This window comes from Mytilus californianus, unplaced genomic scaffold, assembly GCF_021869535.1.
Source record: "Mytilus californianus isolate M0D057914Y unplaced genomic scaffold, xbMytCali1.0.p SCAF_8, whole genome shotgun sequence".
NCBI classification, from domain to species: domain Eukaryota; kingdom Metazoa; phylum Mollusca; class Bivalvia; order Mytilida; family Mytilidae; genus Mytilus; species Mytilus californianus.
This window is the reverse complement of record NW_026262734.1, coordinates 105,663,690-105,684,085: the sequence shown is the minus strand read 5'-3', so window position 1 is coordinate 105,684,085 and position 20,396 is coordinate 105,663,690. Positions and strand designations below refer to the sequence as shown.

At 30.8% G+C, this 20,396-nt stretch overlaps 1 protein-coding gene across 1 annotated transcript; it reads right to left on the bottom strand.

Annotated features, from left to right (window-relative positions):
- Nucleotides 1–4,078: 4,078 nt before the first annotated feature.
- Nucleotides 4,079–19,521, bottom strand: LOC127712951 (uncharacterized). The gene is made up of 5 exons (XM_052219536.1): nt 18,609–19,521; nt 12,075–12,224; nt 11,094–11,138; nt 8,691–8,749; nt 4,079–4,192 (listed from the first exon to the last, which is right to left on the bottom strand). Exons 2-5 carry the CDS (start codon nt 12,208–12,210, stop codon nt 4,079–4,081), a joined length of 354 nt encoding a protein of 117 aa, XP_052075496.1. The 5' UTR covers nt 12,211–12,224; nt 18,609–19,521.
- Between the last annotated feature and the right edge of the window lie 875 nt (nt 19,522–20,396).

Here is a 20,396-nt window from a genome sequence, read left to right as displayed (position 1 = left end):
GTACAGTGATGGTACAACTCAATGCTCAGTTCCCTTTGACGTAGATGACCCAATCTTCACACGTAGATTTCCTCCAGACAACGACCACACACTTATTGGAAAGCGTCCGCCTACTCCAAATGTAGAACAAGAACATCGACAGCAACCCAGGACAAAAATGAAAGCTATACGACAGATAGCTGAAGAATATGATATAAAGAAATAAAAAGAAACTATGTACATAGTGCGCAAAACCTAACCAGGTAGACGCACAATAAACCCACTAAAACCAACCATAGGCGGCAAGAACAGATTTGTAATTGTATTGGTTACCCCGTTTTTACAGATTTTATTCTGTGATTCTAAGTATTATTATTCAACAAGACAATTAAACATATATGAAAATTGAAAATGAAAAAGTCATAAATGGAATTTTGGCATGTACGTTTAGTGTGACATTTACTTCCACACGGAACCATTGCTTTCCTGCATTTTTTTTTCTTTTTTTGCGGCTGCATGATACAAATTGAAAGCTTTTCTCCTTTATATATTGCCTGAATCTGGGCGTTTCTGTTGAATTTCCTTTGTTATTGTTGAATAAAAATGACTTTATCCTGCTGACTTTTCATCTGCGAGCAGAACAGTTGATTTTTTTCTAACATTTTAGCTAAGAATTTGGTGAAATTTTCTTCCCAAGTCACCATAGTGTACGACAAATTGATAATGACCATGTATAATTGTGGTCAATATAATTTGTTTGTGAGTAAAATTCACTTGGTCATTCGTCGTCACTTTATTTAATTAATTAATCGTTAATAATTACGACCATTTTACTCAAAAACTAAAAGAAATCATTATCAAAATCTCATATTTTTTTTAGATCGAAGGGTCATACCTAAAAAAATAATATTATTATAGATTTCTATATTCATCGTTTTGGTAAACCGGACCATACGCATATGGTCCGGAACATACACACAAGGGAATCTGATGGCAAAATCATTTTTAGAACATGTTTTATCATTTTTTAAACCAGTGTTTAGTGCTTTGATTTTAAAGAAGATGTTTTTTAAATATATTGCAAATAGGTTTTAAATATATTTTAAAGAAGGGGGGAAGGGCAAGGGGTATAACTGTTATGCTGTTCTGAGCCAATTTAATTCTGTGTTATGTTATTCTGAAAATATATTTTCTGTGTCACATACTATGTTTATGGTGTAATGACAATACAGATTTGAATTTGAATTTGTTATCTGTAATTGACAATTCTATGTAGCTGTTATAGAACTATCATTTTTTTTGTTATCTGTTATTGTGAGAATGTATTTGCTGTTAACTGTTACTGTACCCCCCCTCTTTAACTTGAATATGTCTTTATTATTTTATGAGGAATTAATGCAAAAAAAAATCATTCAGTTATTTAATCTACTTAGTCTATGTTTCATATATTTTACAATTTACCTGTGTTTACCTGTAAAATTGGCGCAAACTTTGAAGTATGGTTTGATTTTATTTTGGCCCAAATAAAGTATGGTTTGTAGCGCAAATGAATTACCAATTGGCGCAAAAGCAAGACACCAGGACAAACAGGGTGATTTGCCTTAGATCCCACCAATAAAAACCAGAAGTTGCACACCGTGTTGTGTTAAGTATATCACCCTGACATCCGACTTATTTAGTAGAATGGCTGACATGGTATAATTATCGTGTTGTATATATAAGATATTAAAATCATGTTTAAGATGCAGAAGTTTTGAATTAATTTCTTAAGGTTAATTATCAGACTTGAGTGGGGGTAAAATAACTGCATGTATAGAGTTTGGGTATAATTGTATGCTCACTTTTGCATATTCAGATTTCAAAATATCAGCAAATAGGAAGCTGGTATCTGAAAAAAATCTGAAAAGTACTCACACATTACAACTCATCACTGTCAAGCTGGTGACCAAGTATGAAGTCTTTCCACTCATTCATATTAAAGAAGTGTTTGAGGAAACAAATTTTGAAGTTCATTTTTCATATTGAAAATTTTCAAATTATCGGCAAACAGGAAGTTGGTATTTGAAAAATCTGAAAAGTGCTCAAACATAACAACTCATCACTGTAAGGTGGTGGCCAAGTATGAAGTCATTTAGCTCATTTATATTAAAGAAGTGTTTGACGAAAAATTTTAAAGTTCATTTAGCATATTGAAAATTCTTCAAAGTATCACCAAACAGGAAGTTGGTATTTGGAAAATCTTAAAAGTGCTCAAACATAACAACTGAAACAAACAAAAACTGTATTGGATATAAATATAGAGTATCAATTGGGAAAAAGGTTACTTTGCACAGTAGATCAACTGGGATAAACCCTTAAATGACCCCCATCATGACTTTGATTGAGAAGGGAATAGAGTCCATCCATAATATTCATTTAACAAATCTGTTGTGTGTTTTATGACTATGTGTGTTTCAATGCATGTATAGAAGTTTGGCCAAGTCACAAAATATATAGAAAGACATCAGATTTTTTTCTCTTTTAATCACTTTACCATCTCTAAATCCGATCATAAAAACTTGCATACATTCCACAATATAAAAAATCATATAGAAAATCATGCATACTTTGCAGCATATAAATGTTAAAAAAAGTGTTTAAATGTAAATAATAAAATGTGTTGTAAAGCTTGATGTAACCAAAAGTCTACAGACAACATTAACAACATCATGGCCATAATAAGAATGCAAATTTTTACCAGTCAGTCCTATAAAAAAATCACAGAACAATGCTTGCATGCATACCTTGCATTATATAAATATAACAAAATATCACAAAAACAAATATTGTTAGCTGAAAACAATCAATTAACAAAGTTAACAGTTTATATATAAAATGTATCAAGAGTGGACACAGCGATATGTCTTGCCTGTATAAGTGTTCATACATGTATTTCAATACTTTTAAGTATTACATTATCATTTCAATTACATGTACCTGTGTAGAAGTGGTCAAGGTGAGATTAAATCTTTTAGGCAGACATGTAGGCTTTGCAATCATTCCAAATTTAGTTAACCTAAAACTTTAAGTATCATTGAACAAAAAAACCTTAATTTTTCCCAATAAAGCATAAAATATGGTCAAGGCAAGATGAAACCTGTAAGACAGACAACTTACAAATATTCAATAGATATAATTGATTTATCACTTAAAGTATCTGTGAAACTGGTTTAACTGACCCTGAATCCCTCACCTGTAATGTTTTGCTGAAATCTTTCATCACTGATTAATTTGGTTTTTTAATGTATACTGTGTCCTTAAATAGGCTATTTTAACTATCATGTTTTTTTCAAAAGACAAAAAAAAATCATTTAAACCTTATGTTTTATTTAAGCCATAGTAGCTATGTTTCATGACGTACAACATTAACATTAACTTATTAAATACTAAATACCCTGAAACTCATTCAGGCTAGGCTGAAATTGATCCAGCTGTTTTAAAGGAGATTTTTTTTAATGTTACCAAACATTATGAACAAAATGTGAAAAAAAATGTCTTAAAAGGGTAATACATGTATCTCCTTAAGGGGTCAATTGACAAAAAAAAACAGATCAAATAGGGAAAAAAAATTCTGAACCATAAAAATGAGGTCAAGGTCAGACAATTACTGCTAAACAAACATGTAGACCTTCAAAACCATTCCATTAACCAGATATAATATGATATAATGACTTCTTCGTATCTCAAAACTAGACTAAACCACAAAATATTAACTTCTATCAGTTAAACATGAAAATGAGGTCATGGTCAACACTATAGTAGAACATGCAGTACACCTTACAATAATTCCATATACTGTACTAAATATATGGACTTGGCCAATGCAAATTAACTAGTTCACTGATCCATGAAATGAGGTACTGTAAATTCAGAAATTATTGCGTGCATTTATTATTGCGATTTTGGCATTTTAGACTAAAATGCGATTTAAATTTTTGCGATATTGAGAAAAATCTTGTTTAATTCATATAAAAAATTTCAAAATGCGAGTTTAAATTTTTGCGATTATAACCCTGTCGCATTTTTCGCAATAATAAAAACATCGCAATAATTTCTGAATTTACAGTAATGTGAAAACTGTCTTTACAGGCACAAGGATTTTCCAAGAAACCATTAAGTTACTGCTTTGAGTGCTACTAGTGCTGTTCACCTCCCTATCAAGTCTTGCAGGTTCCTGAAAGAACAGATTTAAAATATTGTTATGTACAATATGAATGACCCTTCTGCTATAAAAGGAGTATGGTCGCGAAGGCCTTAATTTAGCTCATAAAACAAAAATAACTTTGTAATTTCATATGTAACAACAATTATAATTCACAATCTGAAATATGCAAATCAAGATATTATTAACCTTTTTCTGTCTCAAGGTTGGTACCCTGCTTTCCTGAACTGGAATTATTCATGAATATTACAGAATAATTCTAGAACATTCATGAATAATATTCATGAATATTCATGAATATTCATGAATATTCAAGGTTACAATTCATGAATATTCATGAATATTCATGAATGTTAAATGGCACCTTGAATATACATGAATATTGTATGAACTGAATAACCAAGAATTAACATGAATATTTATCTACAGAATATTCTTGAATGTGAAAAAGGATGTCCATGAGTATTGATAGTGGAATACTGACTAAGGATAACCATTGCTGTGAAATAAGATGTCCATGAATATTGAATGGTTGAATATTCTAGAATAACCATGAATGTGAAGTAATTTTCCATTAATATTTAAGAACAACCATGAATGTGAATAACCATGAATGTGAAATATCCTTGAATATTCTAGAATAACCATGAATGCGAAATAGATGTTCTTGAATATTGAATGTAGAAATAAATTTAGAATTCCATGAATACAAACATGAGGGGCAGAGCCGCAGAAGGTCTTTCTCGAGCTTTTATTTTTGCAGGAATTCAGGATTTGACTCTTAAAATGCAGTTCTAAATATATTTTGCTATTTTTGCATTCTTGATATAAAATATTTAAAATATTAAATGACATTTTAATTAAGAAAATCACTTTAATGCCCCTGGTGACGGTGACTGACCCTTGCGAGAATGGGTCAGGATATCACAAGATATCCCCAGCAGGATAATCTTGGGAAAAATCCCAGGGCAATCTTGAGATAATCCTTATCCTGAGATAGGGTTAAACATGGGATGGTATTGGAACATGGATATTCCAGGGATATCCAGAGACCATCCAGACCATAAATATCATCATGATCATAGTAAAGAATCTTGTGATAATCCTGTGCTTAGGATTCATCAGGTCCTGGTCTCAGGAAATTATCCTGATGTCAGGATTTACAGATTTGCTTGCATTAAGTTGGCCCTGGGATAATTCTTGGATAATCCTGAGAATGTCCTTAGTTCAGGACCAATAAAATGAATTAATGTCTTGCATGTATTCTATAAGGAATTAAAAAATTTGAGTAAAATCTATTTTTAATGCTCAAATTTGTTCTTTTGCAAATATTTTCTTTTATTAGTTTAAATGCATATTCCTCATTATAAGGTAGATGAATATTGCCCTTGTTGTATCAAATCTGTCACGTATATATAAACATTGCGGCATGAATTACATTGTATTGGCCATGTTTAATATCTTATTTCAATGGCTGTCAAGTTCCCATTTAAAAAAAATGTACTTGTATTTAATGTCAGATCCTTAAACTTCCATCAAAATTATAGATACTAGTACTACTAGCAAACTTGTTTGCCATTTTTAATGGCTGCTTATATTGTTTTTATTACCCATTAATATGGTACTCACCCCCACCCCTCCTCCCCATATGTTCACTAACACCTTCAAGCATTTCATTGTCTTAATTGTAATTAGATATGCAGTTTTCACCATGGCTTAATGATGCTCGCTGTTCAGTTTCAAATATTATAATAATAAAAATGTGTGTCAGATATAAAGGATACATGTGAAGTTCTCCTCCTTTCTGTAATTAAATTTGCTGTCTCTGTACTTCCAACTAGTATTGCTGAGTAAAGGTAACTGGAATCTGCATGCAATCCGTTTACTTTCAAAATTGGCAGCTCCATTTAATCATTTAATCCCCTAAAAGTATCAAAAAAATCCACAAAGAATCAATTGTTCTAGACATTTTGAAGCAATAAATTCAATAGAAATATTATTGCATGTTTATACAGTATACATTGGAAGCCATTTGGAATCAAATTAATTACCCTCCCTCTTTTTTTATCCCCTGAAGATAAAAAACTAGCGACTTATTATTTTCACCAAATAACCATTCACACAATTCAATTAAATTTTTACATATCTACCAGTTATGCCTGTTATGTGACAACAAGATTATTCAATGTTGTTAAAAATAAATATATTTTTCAGTTTATGCAGGAACATATATATTAGATATACTGTTCCCAGGTTTATGCTTTCAGATTTTCTGATGTTGATTTGCTAAAAAAAAAACCCATAAAAAAATCATAGTTCCTCAATAAATTATATTTTATAATCTCATTATATTCACATGTGAAATTAAATTTTTAATGCACTTATCTGAAAACATCTTCTATTTTGCTACAGCGTAATCACATTTTTATGACGTTTTTATTGAGTACGCTAACGTCGAGGTGACAATCTCGCCCCATATTATATCGGCCAGAAGTAGATCCGTCCCCGTAACGGTATTATAAAAATAAATCAAGGGTGTCGTATAAAAGTATTTATTACTGGCCAGTTTTTAAAAATAAGAAAAAAAAAAAACTTTAATTTAATCGGCACAGGGTGCATGCGGATGAACTAGTGGCCGCATTATCTAGGAATGTATTTTCTAGGGTCGGACTGTTCAGTACAATTACTTAAAACCACGTGGTCATGACTTGTTTACATAAGTTGAGAACCAAGGTTTTACGATGTCGATCGTTGGCCTGTCATTCATCTGATAATTTTTCTATGTTATTTAAATGCCGGACAACAGGTAGAAAATCAGAAACGATCCAGCTTGTCTGGCAAAACAGCCGTTGGCGTTTCTCGGGCGCCCTGTCGTTTTTATCGCGAAAATCTCGGCATTTTTTAGACTGACTTTGAAATACTGTCAAACTGAAATTCGTAATTCTTCCATCAACAGGAAGTTCAGCTAGCTGTGTAAACTGTCAAATTAAGTGACCCATTAAGTGCAGGGCTTCACCTGACAGCTTTGGTGTCAAACACATTGTTAGTTAACACTTTATGTCATAAATAATTTGTGTATTTCAAAAATGTTTCAGTTACTTCCCCTTTTTTATCACCTTTACACAATATATTCCTTAAATTTATTGTTTTTTTTTCTAAAAAAAAATAAAAATAAAACAAATTGAATGAAAATGCATATCAGAATATTACTTTTAATTATTTTTAACCTGAAAACACTTCAAATATAAATATTTTGAAAATTATTTTTTTCATCTTTACTTCCATTAATTGATCTATCAAGTGCATTCAAATAATAATTCAAATTTGTCATTGATAGAGGACAACTTTTATTTTTAGAAGCAATAAGTGGGAGAGAGGCATTAAAAAAAGGGCATCCAATTTTCCAAAGCAGTAGTTTTAAGTTGGGTCATTCAAAATATCAAACAAAAGGGCATGATGTCACATGAAATATTCATGATTTTTTTCATCTAATTATTGAACATATTTCCTCAGCCAAAAATAGTCCAAATAAACAACGAAATCCTAGAACAAATTACATTTTTCATCGGTATTATTAATGCAGTTGGTCACTCATAATTCTGAGTCATTATCATGCAGCTTTATTCATGCTTATTCATGTTTGTCACACAATCGAGAAATATTTTAATTCCAAATTTCATTCATCATTATTCATCCTTATTCATGTTATATGACTATTAAAAAAACTCTAAGTCCAAACATTCAAGTTTATTCATGTTTATTCATGTCCCAAAAAAAGGTTTCTTTTGTCCCCAAATTAGTTTTAGAAAGAAAAAACTTCATTATAGTAATCTTTAGGCATTTTAACAATTCTTTTTGGTTGTCTTCATACAGTTATTAAGAATTCATGTATATTCCAGTTTATTCATGCTTCTTATTCATGAATAATTTTGACACTGGAATAGAACCCATGAATAAAACTGGAATATTCATGAATATTCATGACTATTCTTCCTAATTCATGAATATATGAATATCATGAAAGCAGGGTAATAGGCTCTGAACAGCCTCTGAAGCTCACCTAAATCTACTATGGTTGGAATTATGCATATCAAGCCAAAAAGTGCATTTTACGCATGCAGGGCTACATTCTGTTTTTAGCCATGGTGGCCAATGTTTTTTAAGTAACAGTTAAATCACAAACTTTATACTAGATACCCTAGGGATCATGCAGCTGAAGATTGGTTGAGATTGGTTCTGTAGTTTCAGAGAAGATCTTTAAAATGGTTTACACCAAATGGAGGGACAAATGACGATTTTTTTGTATGGCTTTAGGGACAATGTGAGAGACCTTAATGAAAAAAGAACTATAAAACTGTACAATAATCTTACTTTCAAGACATTATTATCATGAATACAAGATGCAACAAATTGTGTGAACTTAAAAGAAAAAGAAAACTGGATATTCAACTCATCCAAGTCCTCATTTACCAGAGATAAAAAAACAAATTAACAGAAATTTAATACTTACTAGTTTCCTTTTTTTAACTTTTTCACGTAATTTATCAATCATCGCAATCATCTTTTCCTCTGAAAAAAATTAACAAATAAAAGGCTTTCACAGACATCAAACAGATTTTTTTACAATTATTTTTATAATGCAAGTTTTTCTACATTTCAAGGATCATTAAACTCCTCAAACATGTCAAACAAATACAAAAGTGGAAAATTGTTAAAATTTAATTTGTCCTCAGTTTGTCACATTAGTTACAACAGATCAATATTTAAAAAGCTTTGGTTGAACTGTTTGTGAGTATGATTAAGAAATAATTCATGCAAGCCATAGATTTGTTGTATAATTTACACATGGCCTGGCCGGCCAGGCCATGTGTAAATAGGACAAAAATGTATCTTAAATACTGAAGCGACGAAAAAGTGGCTGTTATATTTGAAGTATCACCCCATTGTCAAATAAAAGTGTGTTATTCTGACTGTATTTGTATCAAAGAGATACATTTTCAGCAGGCAAAGAAGGCAAATCAGTTATTTAATAGCAACAGAAGCAATGATTATTATTAACTGTTTGTATTATTTTTTTAATGTAAAAATGAATGTTCTCAGAAACTTACCGTTGGCAACTAATCCTGTCTCAGTCAATTTTGTCCCTTACGTCGATGAAATTTCTAATTTCCAGTCAAATACTTAAGCAATGCCATTGTATATATATATATGTAATCTGGCAAGGGTTAGGTTTTTGGTAAGAATAAATCAGTCATTTAACCATTTCTTTTCGTAGCAATGACGTCTGCAATTTTGTTTTGAAAACAATGGAAATAGAACAATGATAAAATTTTAAAAATCCCAGAGAGGACATGATTTTTTCCGATAATTTTCATTACACATAGGATAAAATATATTGATATTTAATAGTGGATGAACTATAAATATTGGAACTTTTGATGATAAAAGAACCTTAACAAAATATGTTACATTAAGTTTGGATTTTTATGGGAGTAAAATGTAACAGCCGAAAATATGCATGTTACTGAGTCTGCGCTAAATATAGATATATTGAGAATTTTATCATGGCTATTTTCACAAAGGGTAATAGAGAGGTCATATTAGAATAATGATGAACTTATGGCATATAATTTGGACAGGACTTGAAATGCTATTTTTTTCATTAACCATAGCTGATCATAGCTTCTGAACATGAAGGGTGAAAATGAAAATCAACAATATATCTATAAAACTTGACCTTCATTTTGTCATTATATAATTAACAACATATCAGATTTAAAAAGTTTTGGTTGAATGGTTCAATGAGTTATTGTTGACACGACTGGAAATGCCATTTTTAAATCTTTCAAAATTTCCTGAACAGTGAAAATGAAAATCATGTATTTTCAACTTTACCTCTGCCACCATTTCATCAAAAGTAACAAAATGTTATAACCTGAAAACCTTTGGTTGAATGGTTCAAATCATACAGACACTAAATTGGTAACTATATAATCTACCTGAGTTGCCATACATCAACAAATTAATAACATGTTCATCATTTATTATCTTTAAATCATATGGCTACTGTAGGTAGTTAATTTGGGAAAACAAACAATATTTTAATTCTGGCCTTTTAAATTGTTTTTTAAAGAAGAACAAGTGTGGACACAGAACAGCATGGATAGTATCCAGCATTCTGAGAGTATTGCATGGCAATACACAGTCCCCTACCAGTTAAAATTTGTTGTCCGGAAAACAAAATTCAAACTTGATGTGTAAAATGTCATGTTAAAACTATAGATACCAAATTTCAAATCAATATGACAATAGTCAAGCATGACTAAAAAAAATGCAGAATTTTAATTGATTAATCGTGTTATTTTTCTAGGTCTAAGGATCATATAACTCTGCAGAGAGAGAGAGATCATCAGATCAGAAAAAAAAATTAAACTTGATCTTTAACTTGTAACGTTAAAACTATAAACCAAATATCAAATGGAAATCTTTAAGTATGACAAAAAAATAGTGGAAATGTATTTCTTGCATGAATTTTCTAAGTCCAAGGACCATAACTCTGCAAAAAATCATCAGACCGGAACACAATTTGCAACAGATCTTTAACTTGTCATGGTTTAACTACAAGCCAAATTTCAAGTCAATATCTTGAAGCATTAAAAAACAAAATATGGAAAACAGATTACTTATGTGAGTTTTCTAAGTCCAAGGGCCATAACTCTGCAAAAAATCATCTGACCGAAACAAAATTAGAACTTGATATGTAACTTGTCATGGTTATACTATATATCAAATATCAAACCAATGTCTTCAAGCATAACAAAAAATAAAAAGTGTGGAAAGCTGATTACGGACTTCGTTGGTAGGGGACTAATAACCTTTTATTTGAGCATGTCTACTAGTTAATTGTACTAACCTTCTGATTTTAAAGTTACTCTTTCATGTCTATTGAATTTATTGTCTACAATAAAAAAATAATAAATGAATAGTCTAATTTCATTTATAAAGCACCTAACTGACACCAATGTTGTCCCTTCTTGCATATAAAGATTAAAGGGGCATTTTATGATGATAGAAAATAAAGGGATTCATGGGACAAAGTGGGACTTAAGTTGCACAAAATACATTAAAATAAGATTCATGTGACAAAAAGTCAGAAACTCAGGCTATTAGTAGTTATAACTAATAATGAAGAATGGCAAAATTTTATAACAATTGGTAAAGGTTCAATTGATAAATATCAAAACATGAAGTTCCTTACTTTTCCCCCTTATATTTTGGATGTGTAAGGCAATTGACAAATTTTTAAAGGTTCTCTGTATATATAACTGATCTAACTGGGAAATCATGCTGTTCAAGCATGGGTTCCTGCATGGTTAGCTGGAATGAGCCAGGGTACCAGATGGACTGCTTCTGTTTACATACAAAAGACAATGTTAAAAATGTATGAAGATGATAGGTTATTTTAGTTCCGGTTAGTCTCTTTTCACAAGCTACTATATCAATTAGCGATGACTTTTTTGACTGGTATATATTAATGCCTGATGAGAAATATTAAGAAGTTTAGACTAAAATTGTTTGCTTAGCAAGAAGTTTTTTTTATTAAAACACGAAAAACTGTTTTCAACATTGTTTTGTGTCATGCTGAAATAATAAATTTTAAATGATTAACCTTTATGCAAACCAGACTGAGCATCTTTATAGAGTACAAAGACCCCCCTTGGGCCTGAGTAAAAAATACAAATTATCAATACACAGGGCTTTAATTAGTCTTATATAGGAATCACTGAAGCATGACTGGAGTGGGTCCCCTCTTATGGCAGTTTCTGGCTATATATGGGACCAATTTTTTTTTAATATGAGCCAATGAGTACATGCATGCATGACGTAGTCTTACCTTGTGGTTCCCAGGTCTCCCCTGTTTTAAGTAGCATGAGGATGACATTTCCTTCTAAACTGTTGAAAAAATCATTATCTATTTCGACTCCATCTGCGTCCAGGACTAGACTGAATGTCGTTGAATCTCCTTCCATAAACTTTTCCTGGCCTAAATAAAAGGAAATTGAACAAAAATATTATTCTTTTCAAATCTGAATGAATAATCATATATTGCTTGCCCATTACCTGACCTAGTATCCACCATCATGACCATATATCGATCTTCCCTGATTCATTGAAATTCTGACTAACTGATGAACCATAGGAAATGGGGTGAAAGCGCTAACAGGAACAATGTTGGATTTATAATGTGATTTTTTATGTGTTATTTATTTTCAAACTATATTTTCTGTACCAAGGACTTTTTATTTATCAATATATCATACTATATATATGTTAGCGGCAATAAGTGAAATTAGGCATGATAGTTAAGCTTAAATCCTAGGCAATAAGTTAATGCCTAAGCACTAAAGATTTTTTTAAAGTTAATCTATATACAATTATAGCTGTTGTATGAGGTCGATACACTTAGGATATATTGACCTGAAAGAAGTATATTGACTGAAGACGAAGTCCAAGATCAAATAATCCTGTATTGACTGAATACAAGGCTTTACATTTTTTTGTAATTGTTATAAATTAATAACCAGCCATATTTGTATCAAAATCATCAGTGCACTATATTCCCTTTTTCGATTGTTTTTTTTTTCATTTTACAGATAGCATATTGTCTCTCATCATATTTGTTCTGATTTCAAATTTTTATGTTTTTCAGTACATTTTGTATACATTTTTAATTTTTTTTTTAAAGTTAATCGATCATATATTATATACACCCTTTTCAAACAAATAAGAGCAACTAAAATGTCAGTTACCTGAAATATCAAAATCATTACAAAAATAATTCATTTATATAAGAACTCATTGAACAAAGTGGACACAGATGAGTGTAAATAGTATTAAAGCATAAAACTGTGAGTCAACTCACTAAGGATAGCCCCCATCTCATGAAGGCATATTTACTACACTACTGTTATTGCTTCGGCCGAAAGGTCGAAGATTTAATCTCGGGCGATATCCACGCCATCTTGAAATTATAATGTATCACACATGCATTCTGATTGGTTGCCTTATGATGGGGTCGAGATACAGCAACAGCCATTGGCTAGATTTAGAAAAATAATTGTGGACTTTCCCGTGCGATGAAAAAATAATATGCGTATTTATAGTCCCGATCAACAGTTGGTAATTCGTGTTCGCATTTAAATGATTATGATGCATATATATTAATTGCTAAAATTCAATATTGAAATAAATATTGTTAATACACGACCCTTTGCTTTGTAAATCAGCAATATACACGATTTATTTCAAGATTCAATGTTTACAAAACGCACCACTTGTATTTGTATCTGTATGAGATATAAATAGAATAAACATATATATATGGAACGCAAAAATATCAAGATTTTTTATGGAACGCCTAATAAGCGTATAGGTATTACTTTTACCTGATAAATTCGAATTTTGCGAATACAGATGTCATTAGTCCAAATGAATATGGGTGAGATATAAATAGAAGTGTTATATATACTGATACGTTTTCTCGGGTCTGATAAATATTGAATGAATTTCATATGCAACCTTTATGTAATTGTTTTATTCATGTTTAACCCATATCAATTTAGACTGGTATTTTTTTTAAATTTAAATTTGTTCGGGTGCTCTGTCATATTGATAAAGATAATCTTAAAAGTATTCCCCCTAAAAGATAACAATTATAGATTATACGCATTAAATGACTCTGAAATGAAATTTATAAATAATTAAAATATTCTCTGTAATAATATATAAACATAAAAACACACTAGAACATGTAATTTATGATACTACGAAGCATTCACTACCTTTTTAGAAAGGTAAAACTTGTTACATTTAAGCTTGATACAGCTCTGAATTTGGATTGTGATTAAATATTTAACACAGCATAGGTTTCTGACACAGAATGAATGAACTACTATTAATTATTTTAAATAAAAGGAATGCACATACATTTACATATTGCTATATTAAACTGGAAGAACATTTAAAATTAATAGTAATTAGAGTTATCTCTCTTTGCATATTTTAAGTCAGTGTGTAAAAAAAAAATAAATACATCTATATTAAGTAAGTTAATTATCTCCCTTTAAATATTTAAAACCAACAATATCTTCATTTATGCACATTCTCTGGTCTGAGTGATGTACTGGAACTATGTAAAATATAATAAATATTGCTACAGTCATTTAGGAGGAGTTGTGCTTACAAGACCTAATGCCACATTTGTGATATTTATTAAACTAAGTAATTTCAATTATCTCCCTTGAAAAAAAATCTTACCAGAAATATCCTCCTTCATGTACATGTATCTACAGGTTGTGTACAACAACAGTGTAAAGTTTCATCAATATTAATTAATCTGTTTAGGAGAAGTTGCCCTTACTTACAATACTTGCCATTTATTGCTATATTTAACTAAGTAAATTTTAATATTCTTATATTCTCCTTCAAATATTTTCCTTCATGCACATCCTCAGGTTGTGTACTACAACTGTGTGAAGTTTTACCAATATTGGTCCATCAATTAATGAGGAGTTGCGTTTACCAGACATATGGACAGACAGTTGGACGGAAAGACGGACAGGGTGATTCCTATATACCCCCCCCCCCCCCCCCCCCCAAAAAAAAAAACTTTGTTTTGAAATTGTGTTAAGATCATATTTGTTCCCAGATAGAGTGGAGCTACATGTATGGCACAGATTATTGCAGTTTCCGTTTTTTCTTGCATTTTCAGCTGTTATTTTAGCAGGATTTACATACATATCAAAAATATGTGTGACCACCAGTTAATGTAAATGCTCAGGTGTGTTCCAGGAATGCCTGCATTTGATAAATAATCTATTCCTGGAATGCATACAAAATTTATTGAATAGATATTGTTCATGTTGTTTTGATGGTGAATTAGAGTGTTAATTTAGGAACACAGGGACAATCAGAAAGATTAGAAGATATAGAAATAAGGGCAAAAATAATTTTGTATTTAAAATTTTGCTGAGAAAAAAATATTTGAAACGGTATGGAACATTATTATAAAAAAATTAAAAATCTTAATAAAAAAACAGTACTAACTAAAAATCTTAAACTTGTATATATATACTGGTAAAAATATTTTTGTGCCTAAAAATATTAAGTAAAAATTTAACTGAAATGAAATAGAATATAACAATAAGAAATACTTTAGAATCTATAAAAAGTAATGAATAAAATATGTTTTGATCTATTACTTCTTTTATAAAATAAATAAATAAAATAATTGACCAAAAAATGAAACAATAAAAATAAATACGCATTTAATAATCAACTTTTATAATCAACGGCTGAATCCTGAAAATGCAAGATAATTCTGTTTTGAATACGGAAAATACCAACATCTGTTAAAATTAATTCATATCAATATTTGGAATCTAATTTTTAAATTATTGAACATCATGATTTTTTCGGACATGTAATATGTATTTGTAACAAGCTAGACCTATCAATGTCTGGACCTGCGTCGTGCTGCAACAGTTATTTATAGTTGCTCAGGAAAATGCGACGAAATAAATGTTACAGGTAGATATATGGAACTATGGAAAATTATTCCCATAAAAGTTAAAGAATCAAAATTTCCTGAAAATATGCAAGGCAACATATGGTGTTCTTGCTACATACCAAGTTTTTTGAAATTCTGTTGGGTAGTTTAAGAGGAGTTGTGATGACAAGCATGAGTGATACATGATGATTTACAGTTAATTTCGAAGTTCAAAGGGGCAAACCTCCAATAGAAAATAAGGAATCAAAATTTCCTGATAACATGCACAACTACATATAATGTTTTTGCTACATACCAAGTTTCAGGAATTTCTGTTGAGTAGTTTAAGAGGAGTTGTGATGACAAGCTGATGCATGATGATTTTCAGTAAATTTCTATTTTAGTTCAAAGGGGCAAACCTTCAATAAAAATTTCCTGATAATATGCACAACTACATATGATTTTCTTACTGCACACCAAGTTTCAGGAATTTCTGTTGAGTAGTTTCAGAGGAGTTGTGATGACAGTTAAGCTGATACATGATGATTTTCAGAAAATTTCTATGTTCAAAGAGGACTTAATGTTGAGTAAGTTCAGAGGAGTTGCCATGACAAGCTGATATCTTATTGTGTTACGGAATGACAGACAGACGGACGGAGAGACCCGATTCCTAGAACTGCTTCAGCCTTTGGGGATGCAGTTGATAAACAAGAGGCTCTCAAGAGCCTGAATCGCTCACGTGGTAAACAATGCCCTATAAACTAAATTAATATAAAAATGTTTGTTGTAAATTGAGCTAAAAACATATTAATAAGTTTAATCATGGTTATACAACATTCTCATCATCAGCATTCAACTAAGGATATCATGTTTACTTTAAAAACCAAATATTGTTGAAATCCGAGCAAGTGTAAAAATTGGCCCGAAAATGGCAGCCATTTCAAAAATGGCCACCCAGAACAAATTTTCGTCATCACCATCCAACTTAGGATACCATGTTTACTGTATAAACCAAATATCATTGAAATCCCAGCAAGTGTAAAATTGGCGGAAAATGGCAGCCATTTTTAACATTTTAAAAATGGCTGCCCAAAACAAATTTTCACCATCACCATTCAACTCAGGATACCATGTTTACCTAAAAAGTAGCTTTCATCTTCATTTTCTTCTATAATTCAGGAAAAAACAGCAAAAACAGCATTTTGACCCCTATGTTCTATTTTTAGTAACGGCGGACATGTTTTTCAACCAATCAAAAATCCAAGCACAAACTTTTTGCAGGATACCCTAAGGTACAATCTCACCAAGTTTCATTTGATTTTGAATAGTCGTTTCAGAGAAGAAGATTTTTGAAATAATAACATAAAAAAAAGCCAAAAATGTCAAATATGGGCATTAACTCAAACATCAGTTGACAGATTTTCACAAAAATCTGCACACAGGTAGCTCTTATCATGCTTAACACTTTCAACCTGCCAGAATTTGGCTAAACCTAATGATTTTTGACATATTTGTGAAAAACTGTTGTTTGACCCCTATGTTCTATTTTTAGTAACGGCGGCCATGTTTTTTGACCGATCAAAAATCGAAGCAGTCATTTTGTGCAGGATACCCTAAGGAACAATCATGCTAAGTTTCATTCAAATCCATTCAGTAGTTTCAGAGGAGAAGATGTTTGAAAAATTGTTAACGACGACGATGACGGACGTCAAGTGATGAGAAAAGCTCACATTTCCTTTTAGGAAAGGTGAGCTAAAAATTAAAATCTCAAGTTCCCTTATTACCTGAAATGATGTTTAGCAATAGGTTAAAACACTCCATCATATTTCAGGCATTAAGCTTACTGCCTGGATATTCAGGCAATAACTAAATATCTAGGCGTTAGCCTATTGCATAGGATTTGAGCTTAACGCCTAATTTCACTTTAATGGCCACTATATACAAATTAACAGTCCTCTGACCTAGAACTAGGGTCAGAAACAAAGGGTCACATGCATGCAAATCAACTAGTTGTGATACATATAGATTATAACATGGCATTTTTCATATCAGACCCCTTATCAGCCCAAGGTCATGATATCAGCCCGAGAGCCTTCAGGCTCGAGGGATGATTTTGACCATGGGCTGATAAGGGGTCTGATATAAAAAATGACATGTTATGATCTTTTTATCATATACTTCAATATTGTTGTTTCGAATGTCCTAGTTAAATGTTTGATAATATGAAATTCTGTTAATGTTAATTTTTTGGTGGGAAAATGAAAAAAAAATTAACAAAATTTTGAAAGAAAAACAAATTTTGAAGAAAAAGTATATTTGAAAAAAAAAAATGAAAAAAAAATTGAAAAAACGAATTTTGAACAAAATTTTGAAAGAAAATCAAATTTTGAAGAAAAAAGAATATTTGAAAAAAAATCAAGAGAAAAAAATTGAAAATGTTCTTTTTTGTTAAAAAACAAAAATGGAAAAAATGGATTTAGCGTGTGATATAAACCGGAAACAGTTGATATAAACCAGAAGCAGTTGATAACAAAAGTCATATCACACGGCAAAGACAATTCTTAAGATTTTATTGATAAATATCTATGCAAACAGTGTTATCAAGGGGTAAAATTATACCGTTATTTTCTATAAGAATATGATAAATGTATTTATTTATTTTAAATTTTGTGAAAACTCTGGAGTGTGATTCATTAGAGATTCCAAATCATTGGATGTAAATCATGTAATATTAAACTGGTAAAACATTGCTTTGAAACATCAATTTACTTTGACCATGTTTTCCAAGATTTAAGTTCCACAAGTAAGTGAGACACAGTACTATGACAAGGTATATATATATATTATATATGATTTCTAATGTCTGATAATCATACTTACATTTATTTATTAAATCAGGAAACGAATATGCCACAATTCCTTTTCTTATTATTCTGTTATTATCGAAAACCTTTACAGGTAATGACTGTTTACTCTACAATAGATAATTAAATCATGATAAAGATGATTATTAAGAACAAGGGCTATTCCAGAAATTAATATATGGGGTGGTCAGAAGGCACTTTTATTTGACCCACCATACATATATTTTTATTGGATATTTCTTTTAATTGTTCAGGCAATCTTTCTACAAGAACCACCACCTACCAAATTTTAATAGAGTGCCTTCCTTTCCCCCATACAATAACCCTGGAAAAGTCCTTAGGAGAAATGGCTCACCTGTAATTTTGCGCAGATATCTCATTGATAATAATGATTATATAATTTATGATGTTTAAAGTGTTAAAAACTGAGAAAAGGGTCTTTTAAAGGCAGTAACCCCTTAAGGGTTGAATTTAACCATAATAGTATGAAAGATAATAACCAAAACTTTGAAACAATCAGCATATAATTTCATTAAAATCTTAGGGCTGCATTTAAAAGAATCGTTTGTTTCCCCACACCTGACCCAAGATTTCTGTTGGTGGATCGGTGAGGTCAGCTAAGTAATATTCCCCAATCAGGAGCCATAATCGCCCAAACTTGAGTCAATCTCCCAAACTTGAGACAATCTCCCGAACAGGAGATATTCATTTGAACAGGAAGTAGCACATATATGAAATTGTCTCCCGATCTGGAGACTGAAAATAAACAAGAATGTGTCCATACTACACTGATGCACCACTCATACTATCATTTTCTATGTTCAATGAACCATGAAATTGGGATAAAAACTCTACATTAGAAAGATCATATCATGAGAAACAATGTGCAACTTCATCAAAAACTACTTTTGACTTTGACTTTAACCGGACACAGGACAGACGGACGGACAAATAAACGAATGTCCATGCTCCTTTTACTATTGTAGGTGGGGTATTAAAATAGCATAAAATGGCTTGTGAGCATTGAATTAATTTATATATTGCAAAAGGGGAAGAAAGTAATATGTTTCCTTCTTGTAAATCATAAAATAAAGGAATTATTTTTATATTTTCAAAAAAAATAAAATGTGAAATAATTTGTTACAATGCATTTTAATGTCATAAAAATGGGTCAAAGCCTCAAACAGCCGGGTTGTTTTAGTGATGTTTGAATTAGAATCTGAATTGAAAACTGTATGAGGAGATATTAAATTACAAAAAACAATAAACAGCTGCCCTTAGAGCGCATGATACTCCCGTATTGGGCATATAGAAATTGGAAAAGAAGGCATGAATAATTTTCTTAAATTCAAATAGTTAAAGTCCTGTAACTCCAGAACAAGTTAACAAATAAATAATCAAAAATCAATAGGGAGCTTCATAATATAAATCCCAACAATAATTTGAAGTTTCAAGGAAATCAATTTAGGAATACTAGAGTAAAATTAATGTGCAAAATGTGAAAAATTGCCATAATTCAAATGGTTAAAGTCCTATATAATTACTCTGAAACAACATTGCCATTTTTTTCTAATTTGAAAGGGAGCTTCCTCCTATCAATCCTAAGGGGACGACCATTTGATATTCTGGGGGAGGCCAGGAGGATTTGTTTTGGATCGGTTATTTATTTTTGTAAACTAAGAGGACAGATTATCTATTTTCTGCACTATTTAAGCAAGATTTTTCATTTTCATTAAAGCAAGGGACTGATTATTTATTTTCACAACTATATTTATAATATTCGAAAACATACAATTTTTAAGTT